The sequence below is a fragment of the Oryctolagus cuniculus genome, chromosome 7 (assembly GCF_964237555.1).
Source record: "Oryctolagus cuniculus chromosome 7, mOryCun1.1, whole genome shotgun sequence".
NCBI classification, from domain to species: domain Eukaryota; kingdom Metazoa; phylum Chordata; class Mammalia; order Lagomorpha; family Leporidae; genus Oryctolagus; species Oryctolagus cuniculus.
The window spans coordinates 163133221-163152893 of NC_091438.1; the positions used below are offsets into that span (position 1 = coordinate 163133221).

General features: G+C 68.5%; 1 protein-coding gene across 7 annotated transcripts in view; it reads right to left on the minus strand.

Annotated features, from left to right (window-relative positions):
- The window catches only part of PRDM16 (PR/SET domain 16), a 249413-nt gene that overhangs the window by 159705 nt on the left and 70035 nt on the right, over positions 1-19673 (minus strand). For all 7 annotated transcript variants that reach the window (XM_070077086.1, XM_070077084.1, XM_070077082.1 and 4 more), the window contains exon 2: positions 7384-7733. In XM_070077086.1, the coding sequence (XP_069933187.1) occupies positions 7384-7733 (350 nt within the window). The remainder of the gene's footprint in view (positions 1-7383; positions 7734-19673) is intronic.

Sequence of the window (19673 nt, forward strand, 5' to 3'; positions counted from 1 at the left end):
CCCCCCAGGGCCCCCAGAGTCGGATGGCGAGGATGCTCCCGCCGTGCCAGCTACACCCGGGGTTTCCAGGCCACTGCCGGGGGCGCCTGGACGCACAGGACGCCAGCTCTCAGCTCGGACTAAGCTCACCCCCGAGAGACGCACCCTCGGCCGCCCGGAACCCCGGCTGCAGCTACCCTCGGTCAGAGCAAAGCCAGGTGCGACTCGGAGCGCACTCTGGGGCCATGAGTGTGAGCAGGCGGGCAGCCAGGCGGCTGCAGGTGGACAGTCCCCTGCTCGGCCCCTGGGGGAGGGGCCCTGAGAGGCTGTGCCGCCCGCGGCTCTGGCTGAGGCCAAGGTGTCCGGGACACGCGGAGCACACATTCCTGCGCCGGGGGATGACCGCACACAGGAATTCCCACCCCCAGAAGCTGATAAGCGGGCGAGGCCTGGCTGGGCCAGCAGGCCCCAGGCTCACATCTGTCCCTGTCCCATGACCCAGGAGACCTTTTATGGCCTGGAACGCCCGCCCAGGCTCTGGTGTGACCGGCGGGGGGTGGGGTCCCTGGGGATTGTCCTGGCCAGCAGCAGCCCCACCCTCACAAGCCCGGCTGCCCTCACGGGCCCTGCTGCTCCCTGTCGGCCTGGCTGCTGGGCGGTCACTGGAAACGCGCGCACGGCAGGCACAGGCGAGGGGCACCGGGGAGGCTCCGTCCCTGTGCTCACCGGCCCAGCCCACGCTGCAGGGAGGGTGAGACGGGTCAGGCCCTCCTGCTCCGGGTCTCACCGAGAAGCTGGGAGCCGGGGGCCCAGGAGCTGCAGAGCTGGGCGGATGGAGGCCGGGGGCGGGGGGCCGGCGGTCATTGCTGTCCGCGTGTGTTTGGACCGGACCTGCAGAGCTGGGCAGACGGAGGCCAGGGGCGGGGGGCCAGCAGTCCCTGCCGTCTGTGTGCGTCTGGACAGGACCTGCAGAGGATGTGCCTGGGGGTCGGCCTGGCGCTGTGCCCTGGGGCCGTGAACCTGGGACCCTGTGGGACTTTCCTCCCTCTCTGGGGCCGGGGCCCAGCCGCATGGCGAGGGAGGAAGACGGCGGTGCCCCGAGTGTCTTCCAGGAAAGCCGGAGCCCAACCGGACCTGGGCCCCCACTGCCACGCCCTGGCTGCTGTGCGGGGTGCGGGGGTCGCAGGGCCCCCTCCCCAGCCTGCACGGCGGTAACCCCTTTCTCCCCAGTGCCCCGCCCACGGCACGGCCCCCTCGGTCGCCCACCCCTCCCTTTGTCCCCCAAGTCCCATCAGGGGCCTCAGCTTTCTGCGGGTCCTCTCCAGGGGCGGAGGGGAGCCGAGGTGCCCCTTTCTCAGCCTGTCCGGGGATTAGAAGTTGGGCTGCTGGGACCACCCCAGGAAGTCTAAGCCGCGGGGAAGAGGTGCGGCCGGGCTCCCCTGGGGGGTTCTCAGCTGTTGGAGGACCCTGGAAGGGGTCCCTGGTCCAGGGCCCAACACGGCTCCTTCCTGACCCCGGCTTCAGGCTGGTGGGCAGTTCTCTGGACCTGGGGATGTCCAGGGCGCGAGCAGCAAGGGCCCCGTGTGGACAGTGCCCACTCCCATCAGGGCCCTGCCTTAGGAGCCCAGAGTCATGGCATGGCGCCCGCTCTGGCCCTGTGGAGCCCGCTCTGGCCTCCCGGCGCCCAGAGTGCCCACGTGGCCACGGCAACAGGCTGGCTTTTCTCCACCTGCCCGGGGTGGGGGGTGTCTCACAATCCTGGCCTGGGAGAGGCTGGGGAGGGGGCGGGGGGACCCACAGCAGCTCCCTCTGTGACACTGGTGGCCAGGGAGCTGACAGCACCAGCGGGGACCCCGGGGCACAGTTGGCGCCCGCCCCGGCAGCTCTCCCCCTGCCCGGCGGCCCTCGCAGACGGGGGGCTTCGCCAGCTCCTAGAGAAGATGGAAGGGGAGGGGCCCTCGAGGGGGAGCTAGCGGGGAGGCAGCCCAGCCCCCTCCCCCGGCTCTATTCCCACCTCCCTGGTCCCCGGCGGCCAGGCTGGAGCTCGGGCTCCGCTGTCACTGGGCTGTCACCGGGTGTGTGAGCGTGTGGGTCAGAGGGCACAGTGCCATTTAAGAAGCTGGTATTCGTGGGTGTCTCTCGAATATGAAAAGAAAATATTTATTTCCTTTTTCGCTTGTGAATCAGAGTTGCTCTATTTAAAGAAAGTCCCTCTGCTGCCTGCGGCCGAGTTATTTCCCCTTAAGGAAATGGAGAGCAGGGCTGGGAGGCATTCTTAGTCATTCCGTCTCCTTTTTTCTAAAATTCCTTATATACCCGTGCTCGGGCGGGCCGGAGATAGTGCCGGCTCTCATGGCATTCCTGGGCTGCGAACGCCCGGACCTGATGTCACCGTGCCTGCCAGGCAGCCTGGGGACAAGCCTGAGGTCTGGTTCCGCGCTCGCCTGGCTGACGTCCTGGGCGGCCGGGTGGGGGTGGGGGCCCTGCACTCCCCGGAGCCCAGGGCCTGACCCAGCTCAGGACCCTCCTGGGGCACCACCCTGGGGCTGGAGCGTCCACTGAGGGCCGTCCACGCGTGGCCGTCCAGGGCGCTTCCGTCCCTAGGAGAGCCGGGCAGAGAGCCGGGCAGGTGCCACCCAGGCTCCTCGCCGTGAGTAAAGCCCCCGGCAGCAGGCAGGCCACGGGCGCTCCGGGGGCCCAGGTCTCATCCCCGGCATCGGGCAGGGACCAGGAGCAGCGTGGCCCCAGTGTGACATCACCTGGGCTCCCGCCCCCAGCTCCAGCCCCTGCCCAGCCCCTGCCCAGCGGCTGCTCCTCCCCCCACCCTCCCCCGCCATGAAAAGGCTCAAACCTCAGGTGAGGAGGCCCAGGGCCCCCGCCCGGCGCTCAGCTCCAGGGTCCGGGCAGGAGAAAAGTGACGGCAGAGCTGTGTGTGCGGCAGTCGCAGCGGGAGGGTGTGCACGCGAGTGTCCCGGAGCCCGTGTGTGCACACGTCGGTGTGCATGTGTGAGAGCCCATGTGTGTGCACGTGTGTGCATGAGGCTGGCGTGTGGGAGCGCACGGGGTCCGAGGAAAGAGAGGGAAGTACGCCCCGCTCCCTGCCGTGGCCTGGAGCTGGCCCCTGCCCGCCTCCCCCGGACCCGGGCAGCCTCAGCCCTGGGCCCGCAGCAGAGTAGCCGGCCCTGCAGACTCCTCTCAGCTGGAGCCAGGAGTCCCAGCCCTCGGCCACCCCTGCGGGCTCCTGGCTCCATGGTCCTCCTGCCACGCTGGACAAGAACAGACTCCCGGCGTGTGCTCCCAGGTCTCCTTCCCCAAGGCCGGAGTTGGGTGAGAATTGGCATTAAATTCACAGGGGTTCCCCAGGACCTGAGTGTGGGGCTGCAGGTGCCCACAATGCCCCCGGCCCTCTGCACCTGGGAGGCCAGGCTTGGGGGGCCACAGGATCGTAGCACTAGAGACCCCAGCAGCCCCCGGCAACTCCCCCTCCCCAACTCCCCAGAGCGTCTCCAGTGCCGGTCAGGTTTGTTGACTGAATATACGAGGCCATTTGAGCAAATTCTGCAGATAACCGAATTCCCATCACTTCTCAGAGACAGACTCCGACTCATCGCAAGAGCACCAGGAGGGGCTTTCTGGAGGACCCAACAGAGGACAGGGACTGCAGCTGGGACCTCGGTGTCAGCGGGAAGCCTGCAGCCAGGAGCCCGGCCGGGCCCCCAGCCTGGCGGACCTGGGACCTAGGCAGGGGCCTCCCAGGCAGCAGCTCCCAGCTCTGCCTCCCCCACTGTCACCTCCTCTTAATTAGCAAAATAAATAGCACAGTGACAAATGTCCTGATCTACTAAAATGATCAAATCATTGTTTCCTCTGACCCCAGGCAACAAAACGCAATCACGGGAGGGGGGCAGGGACATTCCCTGCAGGGGGAGGGATGGGGGGGCTGATCCCAGCACAGGGGGGGGGACTCATCCCAGCACGGGGGGGGGGGGACTCATCCCAGCACAGGGGGGCTCCACGGTGGGGGGACTCATCCCAGTACGGGGGGGGGGCCCAGGGGGGACTCATCCCAGCACGGGGGGGGGGGACTGATCCCAGCACGGGGGGGGGACTCATCCCAGCACGGGGGGGCTCCACGGGGGGACTCATCCCAGCACAGGGGGGCTCCACGGGGGGGACTCATCCCAGTACGGAGGGGGGGCCCAAGGGAGACTCATCCCAGCACAGGGGGGCCCCAGGGGGGACTCATCCCAGCACGGGGGGGCTCCACGGGGGGACTCATCCCAGCACGGGGGGGCTCCACGGGGGGGGACTCATCCCAGCACAGGGGGGCCCAAGGGGGGACTCATCCCAGCACGGGGGGGGGCCCGGGGGGGACTCATCCCAGCACAGGGGGGCCCAAGGGGGGACTCATCCCAGCACGGGGGGCTCCACGGGGGGGGACTCATCCCAGCACAGGGGGGCCCCAGGGGGGACTCATCCCAGCACGGGGGGGGGGGCCCAGGGGGGACTGATCCCAGTACGGGGGGCCCCAGGGGGGGACTCATCCCAGTACGGGGGGCCCAGGGGGGGACTGATCCCAGCACAGGGGGCTGACTCCTTTCAGGGGGGATGGACGGGGCTGGTGGAGGCTGAGCCCAGCTCCTTCAGACAGAAGGTGGGGGTGCACAGCCAGCTCTGGGCCTCTGACACGGGCGTGCCCCATCCAGAATGGTGAGGGAACACTTCCTGGTGCCCCCCGCAGAGACGGAGGAGCAGACGCCTGGGGGCCGCACGTGGGAGTGGGCACCGCAGGGGAGGCTCAGCTGCCCGCCCAGCCCTGTGCAGCAAGGACTGTGAACCCAGATCCCTCGGCCTCTGTGCCCGAGGCCCCTCGCTCCCTCGTCTGTAGGGCCCCTGGAGGGGAAGAGGGCCCCCTGGGCAGAGCGTCCCCGGCCCCGCGCGCTGGCCGGGCCTGGAGCCTGCACCGCATCCCAGCTGCGTGGTCCTGGGCCAGACCTTGCAGAGCAGGAGGATGGCCACGTCCACGCGACCTCAGGAGCGGCACGGAGCCCACGTGTGTCAGGTCCTGCTCCTGTCGCTCTCTGTGGAGGTGACCCGACCCCCAGGAGCGGCACAGCCGACGGCAGATCCTCCCCGGATTTGCCCAGTGTGCGGTCTGTTCCTTCCCAGGAAACGCAGGCTGTGTGCAGTGCGGTAAAATTGAACCCGACTCACACTGCCAGCCCGAGAGGCCACAGTGACACACGGGACACACGGAACACACGGGACACAATGGACACACATGACACATGGGCTCACGGGACACAGGAGACACACGGAACACAGGGGACACACAGGACACATGGGACACATGGGGCACACATGACACATGGGACACACGGGACACCGGGGACACACATGACACGTGGGACACATGGGACACAGGAGATACATGGGACACACAGAACACAGGGGACACACATGACACACGGGACACAGGAGACACATGGGACACACGGGACACACGGGACATACGGGACAGCCGTGAGTGCACACTTGGGCTGTGCTGTCCCTGGGATCCGCCCTGGCTGGTCCTAGCCTGACCTGCTTCCCCTGCTGGCCACACACCTGCACACGCAGAGGCCCGGATGGGAGCGGCCAGCCGGTCAGACCCTCCTGGTCAGCAGCAGGGGCCGGGGTGGCTGTGGGAGGCCCCTCGAGTGTCTGGAGTGGCAGAGACTGGGCAGCGGGGCCTGGATTCTCCCTCCCGCATCCTGGCTGGGCCTGCAGTGCACCGGCCGGCCTGGGGCAAGGCCCCGAGAGGGTCTCCTGCCCCGCTCGGGAAAGGGGAGAAGACATGGGAACGGCAGGCGTGGCTTCAGATCACAGAAATCCCTGGGGAGGCGGTCACCATTGCCCCGAAAGGCCCCCACTGAAGTCTGTGGAGCTGGACAGAGGCCCCCTCCCGAGCCACTGACTCCTGGCCAAGCAGGGCCGAAGTCTCCAGGCCACCTGCTCCCTCCCAGCTCCTCCCCCCCCCACCCCGCCACGGATCCCGCCATTGCCCCCGGCCCCCGCCCCAGCACCAGGACACAAAGAGCCACTCCCGCCCCTTCTGCCAAGAAAACTGGGCGACGAGATAGCGCCCAGGAGGACGTGGGACGGAGGCGGAGAGGTGGCCGAGAGGTCAGGACCGCGGGCGGTGCACGCACACACGCCGACGGGAAGTCAGACCACAGAGTCAACAGGTGTGGCCCGGCCAGGCCTGGCACGGAGGGGGCTGCGCAGATACGCGACGCGCTGTTTCTTTAAGGGAAAGAGAAAGGCAAACAGAGAGCAAAGGCAGCCCAAGGTCGTCGGCAGCAGCCCCCCCACGCTCCCCCCAGCCTGCGGCAGCCGCCGACCACCTACACAGTCCAGCCGCGCGCTGCCCGTCACGCCAACGCCCACCCGCTCCTCTGCACGCACCGGGCAGACAAGCGTGGCCACGGCTGGGTCCACTCCTCCACCGTCAGGGGCTCCACGCCCAGCTCTCTCCACCTCCTGCCTGGCCTGGGCCCTGGGCCCTGGCCCGCGGCCAGCCCGTCCTGAGGGTGACCTGCCCCTGAGTCCCCGTGTCCCACACACACTGGCCTGCCACCTCCAGGCAGCAGGGGACATGCCCCATCACCATGAAGTCCAGCTGGCCCTATTCTCTGTCCAGCTGGTCAACCGACCTCCCAGCTGGACTCCGAGTCCCGGCACTCAGGCCCCCTGAACGCCCAGGACGACAGCTGCACGGGACCCCGTGTGCTAGCATGGACCACCGCCCCCCTGCCCGCCTGCAGGGGTGGAGACCCCAGCCCTCTCTGCTCCGAACCAAAGCACTGACTGCTGAGAGACGCGGCAGGGCCAGGGTGGGGCCTGCCCCACGGACAGCACCCCCAGGACTGCGGCCCCTCCCAGGCGGCTGGGAGACGCCCAGGGAATCCAGCTTTGTATCCTCATTGCCAGCAGGCAGGTCCCCGCACCACACGCCACGGGAGCTGGCTGCGTGGGCTGGCGCAGGGGGCAGGCCAAAGAGGGAACCGCCGGGACCCCCTCGAGAGCCCCAAAGGCAACCTCTTTCCTGGCCAGGGCCCCGAGCGAGGTCCCTCCCTGGCAGGTGCGGCCAGCAGGTGCGACGCTGGGCGGGGGGGGGGGGGGGTGAGGCCATGCTTGGGGGGGTGGGGCAAGCAGCACGGCGCTCATGACGGACACATGTCCGCCCAGCCTCCGCCGAGCCTGTCGCGCCCTCCGAGCCACAGGATAAAATAACCCTGGGAAATGTGACATTCCAATGCTGTCCCCACGGAGCCCTCGCGACGGAGCCCCCGCCCCGGGCAGCGGCCACCCGCCCGCTGTATACACAGACGATCAATCACTCTGGTCACGTTCGCTGCTCACCTCCCATCCGAAGCCGGCCTCCTTCAGCACCGCCGGGGGCGCCACCGTGTATGGCCCGAACCGCTCCCCGACCTCCATCCTCTTCTTGGCCCAGATGCCCAGGCCGGCGCCCGGGATGGACGACTCGCGCAGCTCGAAGTCGGGCGGCACCGGGATGTCCTCCGGGATGTAGACGGGCGCCTCGTAGGGCGAGCCCTCCTTGGGGGTGAAGTCCTCGCTCGTGGGGAAGGGCGACGGCGGCCCCACGGGGATGGGGGACATGATGCTGTCTTCCGTCTCGTCCTCGGCGCTCTGGCCGGCCAGCAGCTCCGGGTCAGGCTCGTACATATTATTTACAATGTCGCCGTCACCTGAGGGAGACAGGGCAGCGTCAGCCTCGGCGGCACCCTCCCCCCCCACAGTGGAAGGAGGGCACAGCAGGTGCCCAGCCAAGCCGCCACCCCCAACGGCGGTCGCCCTCAGCGGCCCCGCGAGGCCGAGCTCCCAGCAGGAGCGGCAGTCGCCCCCGGCCACTCCCGCCCTCCCCAGGGCCCTGCGGCCGCCTGAGCTCGGGTCTGGGGCTCCTGCGGCAGGAGGACCCGGAGGGAGCTGCCCGCACCGCCCACGTCCAGGGACGGGGTGAAGCCGTCCGGCCACACCGACCAGGGCTGCTGGGGGCTTTGGCCCTGCACCCCCCGCCCCCGGCTCGCCTCTGTAGCCCTGGGAGGAGGCAGAACTTGGGCTAACGGGCATTTGCCGAGGGCTGCTGTCCTGACATGCGGGCTGCCCTGGACATCCCGCCGGGGCTGCTGGGCCCAGGGGGCGGTTCCTGGAAGTTCCCCACGACCTCATGGCCCCTGAGGTCAAGGGCACGGGACTCGCAGGGAGGGGACCGAGCACTGGGGAAAGGCTGGCCAGCCTGTCTGGCTGGAACTGGCCTGGTAGCGCCACCTGGCCCGTTCCCCAGGCAGATGGACCCCGGGCAGGATGCGGCAGGGGAGGGAGGGGGCCGGGGCACGGGCAGGAGCCGGCCAGGAAGCAGGGGCAGCGTCTGCCCGAAGCACTGGATGCAGGGACTCCCGGCAGCACTGACCACCAGGCAGAACCACCAGGCCCGGGCGGCCGCAGCGCCGGCGGCAGGGACGTGGGGGTGTGTCCGCACTCTGACAACGCCCCGGGCACTTGGGGCGTCTCCATGAATTGCTGCGAATGTCAGCAGCAGGTCCCTCCCGTCAGACCCCGGCTCTGGGCCGGTCACCCATGTCTGCCCGGCCCCAGCCCTCCCTGGCCTCCGAGGCCACGGTGACCGTGTGGTCACGCCACTCCGCTCCCCACAAACACACACAATGACTTCCGATTAAAAATGTCTGAAAACATCACACAGGAGCGTCACGGTGAGGGTCCTCACCAGCAGCCGGGAGGTGGCGGGGCGGGCGGGGGCCCGGGGGAGGCCAGCGCCAGGTGCGGGGTCTCCTCTGGGGACGAGGGGGGGCGGTGTTTACGCCCCTGCACTGCTGGCTTTCAAACGCTGACTGAACTCAGGTGAGCGCTGCCTCCATCAGAGAACGCAGGGTGGGGGCGGGGGCAGGACATGGAGAGCTCGGCCAGAGCCGGACCCCACGGCTGGCTCCTGCCTGGGCGACTGCTGACCCCCGACAGGGGTCATCCCGCCCGAGTCCCTCCTTCCGCTGCGGCCAAAGTGACCCTCGAGTGGCGGGTCCAGGGCCCCGGGCAGCTCTGTGCTAAAGCTACGGAGCGTGGTCCCCGGGTGTGACCGAGCGCAGGGGGAGCGCCGTGGGGTCCCCTCGCTATCTCAGTGGGCTTCACGCTTTCACTGGCCGCCCGGGGGTCTCTGCAGAAACCAGACACGGAACTGCCGCGTGGCTCCCTGCAACCCAGAGACCCCCGGGGCTGCTGGGGTTTTAACAGAGCAGCCCAGGGTGGGGGGTGCCTGCGGGCTGTGCACGGTGCCACGGCGAGGGGCTTCCGCCTGAGCCGTTGCCGCCCAACCAAAGTCAGGCTGCACACAGCAGGTCCTGCCCCAGCCCGCCGTGGGGTCGCCCACCGTGGGGGTCCCCGTCCCGGGCACATCCACCGAGGGGCTCTCAAAGACAGACGTTTTCTGTCCCGCTCTGGTCCCACTTCCGCAATGCCCCCGGGCGGCAGGGACGTCCAGGGCAGCTTTAATTCCTGGTTCACAGTGCAGGGGAGCGGTGCTGCTCCCCGCTGAGTGGGGCGGCTCTGCGCGCGGGGGCCTGGGGACCCCGGCCTCCCAGCCCTGTGGTCCAGGGGTTAAGTGATTGCCCGCAGCCTCCAGAAAAAACCCAACTCCATTTTGCATCCGAGCGGTTGGGGTCTCCTGGTTCCAGGGTGGGTGAGGGGTCACTTAATTAAGTGTGCAAAGGCTGTTCAGAGAAAATGAGGGGCAGGGGGCAGCCCCCAGGCCCTGAGAAAGCAGAGGCCACTGGGAGGGGCCGGGGGCAGCCGGGGCATCGGCTCAAAGCTCAGCTCCCCTCGGCCACAGGCGCGAGCCAGGACGGCCACGTCAGGCCCCTGCCCACCGTGCACCAGCCTCGGTGACCTGGTACACTTGGCACAGGAAGTGCCAGGAGCTCTTGCCGGCCCTGGCCCTGGACTGCTGGGGCCCGGGGGTCCTTGCTGGGTCTCGTGCTAGGGCTGCGTGAGCAGGGCCCTGTCTGGCCGTCTGCAGCCTTGGCCGTGGCCGTGGCCGGGGGCACCAAAGGGACCCTTCTGGGTCAGGGTGTGGCCCGCTGCAGTGCCCCGTCCGTGGGGCCAGCTGTCCAGGCCTGGCCATCACACCTGCAGCCCCCCCGAGGGTGTGTGATGTGTGAGTGTGCATGTGACAGCGCGTGCTGCATGGGGGTGAGCGTGTGCGTGTTGAGTGTGTGGATGGGCGCGGGGTGAACGGGTAGGAGGACCTCGCTGTCGTCCACTGGGGACCCTCGCCAAGAAGGGAGAGCGAGACGGCCAAGACAGGTCCAGCCAGAACCCAACCCAGGCTCCGGGGCCCCCGGGACCCCAAGTACCCACTGGAGGCGTCACCGTGAGCGACGGCTGCCGCCGACAGGTCCCGGGCAGGGACTCAGCCTGCACCCCCTCGCCCCTCCCCCACACCACGCCTCCTTGTGCCAGGATCTGCCCCTGCACCTGGACGCTCCGCCCACTCCAGCCCATGGCAACCCTCGGACGGCGGCCCCCACGCCCTGGCACTGCCGGCCTCTGCAAGGCCCTTGGGAGCAGGAAGTCAAACAACTGAAGGGGACCAGCCACACGGCCACGCAGCCACGCTCAGTGGCACCGATGCAGGCACGGGCACCGGCTGCTCCTGGAAGTGGGAGGGGCTCCCTGCGAGGGGAGGCGGCGGCGCAGCTGCAGCTGCAGCAGGGACAGGAGACCCGGCGCTTCCGCAGGCGACACGGCCATCGTCGCCATGTCCGAGAGGCTGGACACAGACTGACCCAGAACACGGCCCCACACTGCGGCAAGGGCCTGCAAACGCGGCAGCACCACAGCCCCGCAGGCACCGCAGGTGGGGAACCCGGGGCCCCGCGGTGCCCAGCTCTGCGTCGGCTCTCAACCGCGAGCACCGAAATGCAGCACAGCCCATGCAGCTGCCTCGCCGGCCCCTTCCTGTGTGTGTGCAAAACCACCCATTCCTGTGTGTGCACAGCTCCTTCCTGTGTGTGCACTGGAGCCACTTCCTGTGTGTGTGCAAAACCACTTCCTGTGTGTGCACTGGAGCCACTTCCTGTGTGTGCACAGCCCCTTCCTGTGTGTGCACAGCCACCACTTCCTGTGTGTGCAAAACCACCACTTCCTGTGTGTGCACAGCCGCCCTTCCTGTGTGTGCACAGCCTCCACTCTTGATGTACACAGCCCCTTCCCGTGTGTGCACAGCACCCTGCAGCCACGTCCTGGGAGCTCTGCCCTCTCCCTGTCGCATCGCCATCGTCAGGGTCAGGAATGGCAGCAGGTGCACCTGTTCCCCTGCAGGCTGGGTGGGGGCCCGGGGTGGGGCCTGGCCTCTGGGTCACCTGGCAGCTTGGCCTGGGCACCCCAAGCCCCCGCCTGTGACAGCCCGTCGGTCTGTCCTCCCGGAAACTGCGCTCCACTGACCTGAGGCCGACTTTGGGGAGGGGTCACCCGTTCCCCAGAGTGGGGGAGAACAGAGCGTGGGAGGGAGGAGGGGAGGGACAGCCCCGGCCTCCAGCCCGTGGGGACAAGGGGACCCTCAGAGGTCACGCAGGGCTCAAAACCCAGGCCTGCTGGCAGCCATCGGACGGTGGCGGGCAGCATCCCACAGGCCCTGCTCTTGCCAGCCAAGCCCATTTGCTGTGGACACCAGGGAACGGCCCTGCCCAGTGAGGACACCTGGGCTGGACACAGCCCACCAGCGCCCACCCTGCACATGCTGCTGCCCTCACGGCCCCTAGAACCGAGCCCCTGCAAGACCCCAGCCCCGGCCTCACAGCTCCCCCAGCTGCTGGAGGTGGGCGTGGCCAGCACAGCAGCCTCTGCGTCTCCCCTGGGAGCAGCATCTTCCCCCGAAACTGAGACCCACAGGCCCACCCTGGGCCCGTGTGAGGACCCCATGACCACACGTGTCCTGCTGCCTCCCGCGGAGCTCTCCCACAAGCCCCGGGGCGGCGGCGGGTCCAGACCAGGTCCCCAGGTCAGGCACAGGCAAGCCCTGCCCAGCACCTGCCACAGCCTCCACCCCGGACTGCGGTGAGGCCTCCTGGAGGCCGGGGGCGGTGCAGGCTGTGCCGAGCTCGTGGCTTCCTGCTGTGGGCCTGGGAGCCAGGAGAAGCCACAGGACGCAGAGGCCGTGCCAGGGTCAAATGGAACAAAACCGGCCCTGAGGGGACGAACTGGGGAGGAGCTGAGGGCCCAGGGGCACCGGGGGCACGACGGTGTCCAGGTGTGCCCAGGCCACGTGCCAGGATGTTCACGTGTGGGAAGGGCATGACTCCCCACAGAGGGACCCACAGCCAGGCCGGCCCCAGGCCCCTGCATCGAGTTGGATGCGTCACCAGGCGGCAGGAGCGGCCTCTGAGCGTCCACCCTGCCCACTGACCCCACGGACTCCTGGGAGGAACAAAGAGGCCCCCGGCCCCCTGGGAGGGCCTGGCCTTGCTGCTTCTGCCGGGGCAGTGGGCACCAGTGGGCAGGGCAGGCCTGTGGGGACACAGGCAGACACATAACGCAGGACCTGAGGCTGCCGGGGCTGTAGGGGTGGGGAGGGGACAGAGGCTGCCCACAGCCCAGTGGCCAGTGGCCGGCACAGGCCTAGAGCCCTCCTCCGGGGCGCACGTGGCGTGGGCTGTCAGAGCCCCTGATGGCCGTGTCGCAGCACCCAGGGACTTGGGTTGCTGTGGCCCAGCGTGCGGAGGAGGTGGCAGGGTCACCTCCTGTTCTGACCCCGGAGGACGGCGGTGCCGACGTGGCCTCCCAAAGCTCCCTTCTCCCCTAAAGGCGTCTTCACAGGCAAGGGGGAGCCGGGAGCTGACGGCACTGGCATGAAGGGGTCCCACGTGGCTCCACACGGAGCGCAAGGTTTCAGTTATGGTAAAACCCAGGGCTGGCCGAGCCCCCCGGTCCATTTGTCAGTGAGGCCCCTTTGCTTCCCGGTCGGCCGGCGCTGACCGGTCCCCGGGACGCAGGAACCCCAGACCGCACGTCTCCCCGAGGAGAGCCAAGACCACAGGAAGCCGAGAATTCAAAACCCAAATGCACCGGTTAATTCCGGCCCAGCCCATAGAGAAAAGGTGGCCGGGAAGGCGAGGCAGCGGCGTGGGCCGACGGCCGGGTCCCGCAGAACCAGGACGCGGAGCCCCGCAGCCACACTGCTCAGGCCCGGGACTCCCAGCGGCGACGCGGGAGGCAGCGCAGGGTCAGGCCTGGCTGCCAGGCTCCCCAGGGGGCCCAGGCACAGCGACAACAACGACGGGCTGCTTTGGGGACGCACCCAGGACAGGGCCCGGGAGCCGCTGACCCCGCTCTCGCATGGCGGCTGCACCCAGCTGGTGCGTCAAGCGTGTGAAGCTGGGAGAGCGCCGGCTTAGCCAAGGCCACGCGGCTGCCTGGGGCCAAGGTGGGAGCCACGATGCTCAGGCTCTCAAGGGCCATCTCCGCGACACCAACGCCCTCGCTGCGCAAGCAGACGTCTGCAAGTGTTACTGGGCGGTGGGGGGACGTGTGGACGTGGGAGTGGACAGGAGTGGGTGGATGGGTGGATGGAGAGACAGAGGATGAGTGTGGAAATGGACGGATGGGGATAAGTGGCGGATGCATGGGCAGGGAGGTGAGTGGGCGGATGGTGATGGGTGGATGACGGATGATGGATGGATGGCACAGATTAGTGGGTGCTTGGATGGACTCATTGATGGGCAGATGGGCAGATGGTTGGACGTGAAGAGGGACGGGTGGACGGGTGAGTGGATGGATGGATGGGCAGGTAGATGGGTGGATCGGTGGGTGCATGGATAAGTGGATGGATGAGCGGGTGCTGGGTGGACTGATTGGTGGGTGGATGAGTAGATGGACAGATGGGTAGGCGGTGCATAGATGGGTGGGTGGGTGGATGGACAGACAGACCGGTGGGAGCACCCTGGGAGCAGTGCTTCACTGGGAAGATGCCAGGCACCCCCCGCATTCTCCCGACCCCTTCCCTGGCTTGCAGCCCCCTCCCCAGGACTCCCTGGCCGCCTCCCCTGCCGCTCTGCCTCGCATCTACAGGACCCCTGGGCAGGCGCAGTCCACTGCTCCATCGAGCCTGGCCCTTGGCCACCCTCGGCCCACCCATGGGGCAGCCATGGCCCCGCATCCCAAGATGGGCGAGCACAGCCCCGAGCCCAGGGCTCCACACTCCCACCAGAGCCTCCCTGGAGACGGGGACACCCTCTTTTCCCTCTCAGCGCCGAGCGGGGAGCCACACGGAGACTCCATGGAGGCTGTGAACCTCACAAGCGTGGTCTCGCCCACTATATGGGGGAGGGTCCTGGCGGGAGGGGAGAGCGTGTGGAGCACGCAGCTTGCACCCCCCCCCCAGCAGCTGGCAGAGCGCAGACCAGGAAGCTTGGTTTCTCCGTCTTGGGGGGGGGGGTCCGTGCAGCCACATCTCCGCCTCCCCCACCACGACAGCTCTTGGGACTGCAGAGGGTGCCCAGAAACCCCCTCCCCGAGCCCCGTTCACTGGAAAGGGGAGCCCCGGGCTGGGAACGGCCCCTCTGCCTTGACTGCCCCGCAGCCGGCCGTGGCTTGGAGACCAGAACAAAGCGGCCGTCACTCCAGGGGCCCCTGCCAGCCAGGCTCATTGCCATTCCCCTCGCCGAGCCCCCGAGCCCAAGGCAGGAGCGCGGCTGCTCCGAGCACAGCAGATTAACGGCGCCAGGAGAAGACGCTTCTGCAAACACGCGAAATAGGAATAATAATCATCGTCGCTCACAGTCCGCGGCCTGCGCCCAGACCTCGCCCACGGGGCTGGGGAACGGACGGGCTGCCATCGGGCCGGGGCGGGGGTGCTGTGCGGCCTCGGCGCCGGCTCGCCAGCCCCGGCCGGCCTAGGAACGAGACTTCCCGATGAGGAGGAGGAAGGACTTCCCGCCGATACCCTGGCCCCCCCGGATGCGGGCACCTGACCCTGCTGGCACCACCCACAGCACGGCCCCTGAAGGGGTGGGATCAGATCAGCCTGGGCCCCAGGTACCCAGAACCGAATCCCCCAGGGATGTGCGCAGGTTTCTGGGGTGGGCCCTGCCCTGATGGGACAGGTGTCCTCTGAGCTGGGGACACAGACACGCCCGGCGCCCAGGAGCCTGTGGGGGAGACGCAGTCCTGCCCACGCCTTGAGAGGGACCTGGTGCCCAGAGCTGCCAGACATCAACTTCCATGGTTTCAATCCCCCCCCGGGGGGGGGCAGAGTTTCGTCACTGCTGCCCCAGGAAGCGGCGTGCAGGCAAGGAGGGAGGGTCCCCAGGCCCCAGGGGCCTCCCTGCCCCCCAAGTCCCAGGGGCCAGGGCCAGCCCAAGTCACAGATGAGAAGGAAGGGCCAGTGAGGTGTCCAGGCAGCAGCACCCCAAGCCTGGGGGCCTCTGCTCGAGCCCCCCGCTCTGCCCAGGCCCAGCCTCAGGGACCCATGCCCATGTGCCTGGAAGGAGCCTGGGGGAGGTGCCCAGCCCACAGCATGGCTGCCAGGAGCCCCCTGCCGACCTGAGCCCCTGCCCGGCCCCCGGCCCAGCTGAACCCAGCCCAGCCCGGGGCACCTGGCCTCTTAGAGCCACAGCTTTATTCTAAGGCGGCATTTGTCCCCCGAAGCCCCGGGGACAGCGGTGCTCCGGCGGCAGCCGGCGTCTCCCGCGTCCTGGCCGCCTCCATCGCCCCGGGCAGGCGGGGAATGGCTCGCGATGCCACTGTAATTTTTATCAAGGCTTGTTCCCGCGAAAAAGCTTCTTTGTTTCAGAGATGGGATTTGGCCTTTTCCCCTCCCCTTTAGTCCTTGGTTAATGCCCCACTTCCCCGAGCCCTGGGGGCAGCGCCGAGCCCACCGAGGGCTCAGGTCTCACTGTTTGTCCTCTCAGTCACAGCGAGACCCCCCCCCCATCCTGATCGGGCGCCCTCGTAACCCCCGAGCTGCCCCGACCCTGAGGGCATCCCACACCATCGACGCTGGTGCTGGCTCCGTAGCCGAGAAGTGGCGACTCGGCCGGCCGCGCCGCCACCCCCACCGCCCTGCTGCTCAGGGACTCCCCGCGGAGGGGACCCCACAGGCTTTGTCCTCTGTCCCTGCTGCAGCCCGGCCCTCGAGGCTGCATGGACACCTGGCGGCCCCCCGCCTCGGCTGCCGTGACCTGGGGTGTGCAGTCTCTCTGGGTCCACACTGCCACCCAAGCATCAGCAAACCCCCGCACACAGCGGCCCAACCCGGCTTCCCCACCAAAGCCACGGCCCTGGGGTCTCTGGGAGGAAGGCGGGGTCACAGCCCCTGGCGCCCCGCAAAGGTTCTATTTCCTCTCAGCCAAGGCGAGCGCCTTCCGCTGTCCCCGCGGGCACCGCCGCCCAGGCCCTGGGCTCCTCCACAAAACAGGAACAAAGCTGCCCTGGAACATTAGGTGAGAGGTCAAAGCAGCAAGGCCCCTGCACTGGTACCATTGTGTGGTCAGGCGGCCCCCACACGGTACACGGGCTGAGGCCAGAGGCCGGCGCGGCGCCCAGCAGCCGTGGGCACTGTCGGCATCCAGCACCCGCAGCCTCCTGCTGTGCCGGGCACTCCCTGGGTAATGGGACCTCACGCCACTGGGGGGCTCCCGTGTCGGGGCGCAGGGCCCCCACGAAGCCTGGGTGCAGCCCAGGGCCGGGCGCTGCTGCAGGATTCTGTGCCCGGCAAGGCTGGGTGTCCAGCCAGGGGCACTGAGGTCCTTCCGGAGCTGACCAGACCCCCATGGGACCTGGGCTCACGGGGGCTGAGGGGGCAGGACAAGAGCCGGCTCGGCGCGCGGCCAGGGCAGATCTGGCACCTGTTTCTGCCGTCGTGGAAGTGGGAGGCAGAGGGGATGGCCCCGGTCGGGGCGGTCGCCTGCCCAGGCCAGACCTCTGGGCACCAGATGCCTGTCGGTGACGCTGGCCTCGGGCAGCTCAGCAGAGGAGCCGGGGCTTAGGTGCTGAGCACAGGCCTGGCCACCACCACCGCGCCAGCTGCCTGGCAGGCCGGCCTCCCTGGGGTGGCTGGAGGGATGTGGGGGTCCTGTGGGACCCCAGCCAGCCCCTTGAGCAGGCCGGAGAGCCGGCCCAGCCGGGAGACACCCAGGGAGCCGAGCGTCGGGCCGGACTCCCATCTTTCCTCTGTGGCTGTGTGGCCACAGCACGGTTCGGCGGCTTTGTTGCCAATGGCATGCACGAGTCCAGGGCCCCGCCTCCCCGGGCACCCAGGCAGCGGCTCCCTGCCCCTCTCCGGCCGCCCACCCAAGCATGTGGGGGCAGGGGGCGGCCAAGACGCTCAGGGCGGGCATTGACCCCAGGGTGCTCCAGGCGGGGGCCAGGATCACCTGCCCTGCACCTGCTCCGGACTCCCCCCCACCCCGCCACCACCACCTCCTACACAGCCTGGGTGAGACGGGTCTGCCGTGGGCGCCGGGGTCAGCCCGGGGGTGCCCCGCCCCCACCGCGAGCGGCTGCCTTTCACCCTGATGAAGGTATCACGGCTTCACCCATCAAATAAAGCGCTTAACTCCACACAGCTTCGCTGCGGCTTCATTTAGCAGGCCAGTGGCGAGAGGGGAAAAAGGAGAAAGAAAAAAATTCATTAATTTTTATTAACAGGGAGAGCCATTTGTTCCCTGTGACAATATTTGACTTGTCGAAATGATTTTCACCTCTGCCACGAGGTGCGCGCTCCCTACATACATCACCCGATTACTCGGAGCGCGCCGGCCGCAGTCATTAGGCAGTGAATTAACGACAGACCCACTGCTATTAATCACCGTGACAGAGGCGCTAGCGCCGCTGACCCGCGCGCGGCCCGCGGACACGGCAGCCGGGAGCGGCCCAAGCCCGCGCTGGCACCAGGGGCTGCCTCGGGCCCAGCCCGCACGCCCGCACGCTGGGTTTCCTCTCTACTCTCCCCCCACCCTGCCAGGCCACGACACCGTCGTCTTCCTCGTCTAACTGCCCATCAGCCCGCGTTGCTGTCCCATTTCACGGAGCAGGACCCGGGGCTGGGTCACAGCCGTTCGCAGAGCCGGGTCCCAGGGGCCCCTCCTGCGTGTTAACCCTGCAGGCTCAAGACCAGGGTGCCCAGGGTGAGGGTCCGGAACACCCGGATTCCACGAAGCCAGGTGGCCCCGCCCATGGCGCCCCCGCTTCCGCCACACCCCGGCACACGCTAACCAACGCCTGCACCTCCGTCCAGTCAGTCACCTCCACCTGAACCCAGTTGTGGGGTCCGTGCGTCAGTCTGGTCTGAGTGGGGGAACGCGGGCTGCGGGGGGAGGCAGGGGCCCCGCAGGGGGTCTCCCCCATGTTTCTCGCTTTTACGCCTCGGCAAATTTCCCGATTTGTCCTCATTTGCAAGCCTCCGCCACCTTGCCCCCTGTTCCTGCCACCTCGGACCTGCAGGGTCGGAAGTAGCTACTGGCTGACTGCTGGCACCCCGAGGACCAGGCAGGGCGGGGCCGGGCGTCCTCTGCACCCAGAGGACCCTTGGGGAGGAGCACCGACCCTCCCCCTCCAGCCCCCTCCACCAGGGGCTTCCCCGCCTGAGGTGGGCCCCATGCCAGGCTCAGGGCCTGACTTCCAAGAACCTGGGTCTCGCCTGTCGCTGACATCGGGGCTGGATTTGAGGGGTCCTGTCCAGAAATCCCGGGCACGGCGGCCAGAGGCCCAGGGAGGCCCAGGAGGGCTGGAGGCCTTGGTCCCCGCCTCCAGCGCTGTCCTGGGTAATGGCACTGGGAAATCGCTTTAAGGAGCTTGCTCGTGCCAGCAACGGTGCCAGGTACCACGCGGCCCGCCTGGTGCACTGGAGCGGCTCCTGGGGGAGGGGGACGAGGGGCGGGGCCGGGTGTGTGCCCAGGCTTCCTCCTGCGTCCGGCGGTGTTTTTTCGGGCCCTGTGGCAGTGCCACGTCACGAGCGACCCAGACACACAGAGAGCCTGGCCGGGGTCCAGCCACCTAGAGTGGACGCTGGGCTCCGCCTTGTGCGGTGTGGGGCGGGGCCAAGCTGCCTGCAGGGGGGCATTCAGCGTCCACTTTCCCTGCTTGGGCCACCAGTGCAGCGTTCCTGCCAGGCTGAGGGGGCTCACGGGGGCTCCTTCCCAGGACTCCCGGGAGCTGCGTCGCTGGCCTGGGGGACGCTGGGGGTGTCCCAGCAGTGACTCCGCGAGGGGCTGGCAGCCTGGCTCTCATTACTCGCCCGCACCAATTTGATTTTCTCTGCCGAGCGCCAGGCTGTGGAAAAGGCTGGGTTTGGAAATCCATGATTTCCTGCCAGCTAATGAATTTCAGCCAAACGGAAAGCGAGGTGATGTCCGGTGCCCAACTCAGACCAGGCCAGGAGGGGGCCTGACCCGCCCTCCCCCACCCCACCCCCGCCGGAGGCCTTGCTGCTGGCCCCGCCCCGAGCCCAGGTGGGCCCTGGTTCCTGAGCCCAGTGCGACCCCGGGGCAGGTGCTGCTCACGCTCAGGCGAGGCCAGGAAGGGCCACGCAGTGTGCGTGGTGGGGCCCTGCCCTGTGACACCCCTCCCCCAGGACCTGCCCTGTGACACCCCTCCCCAGGACCTGCCCTGTGACACCCCTC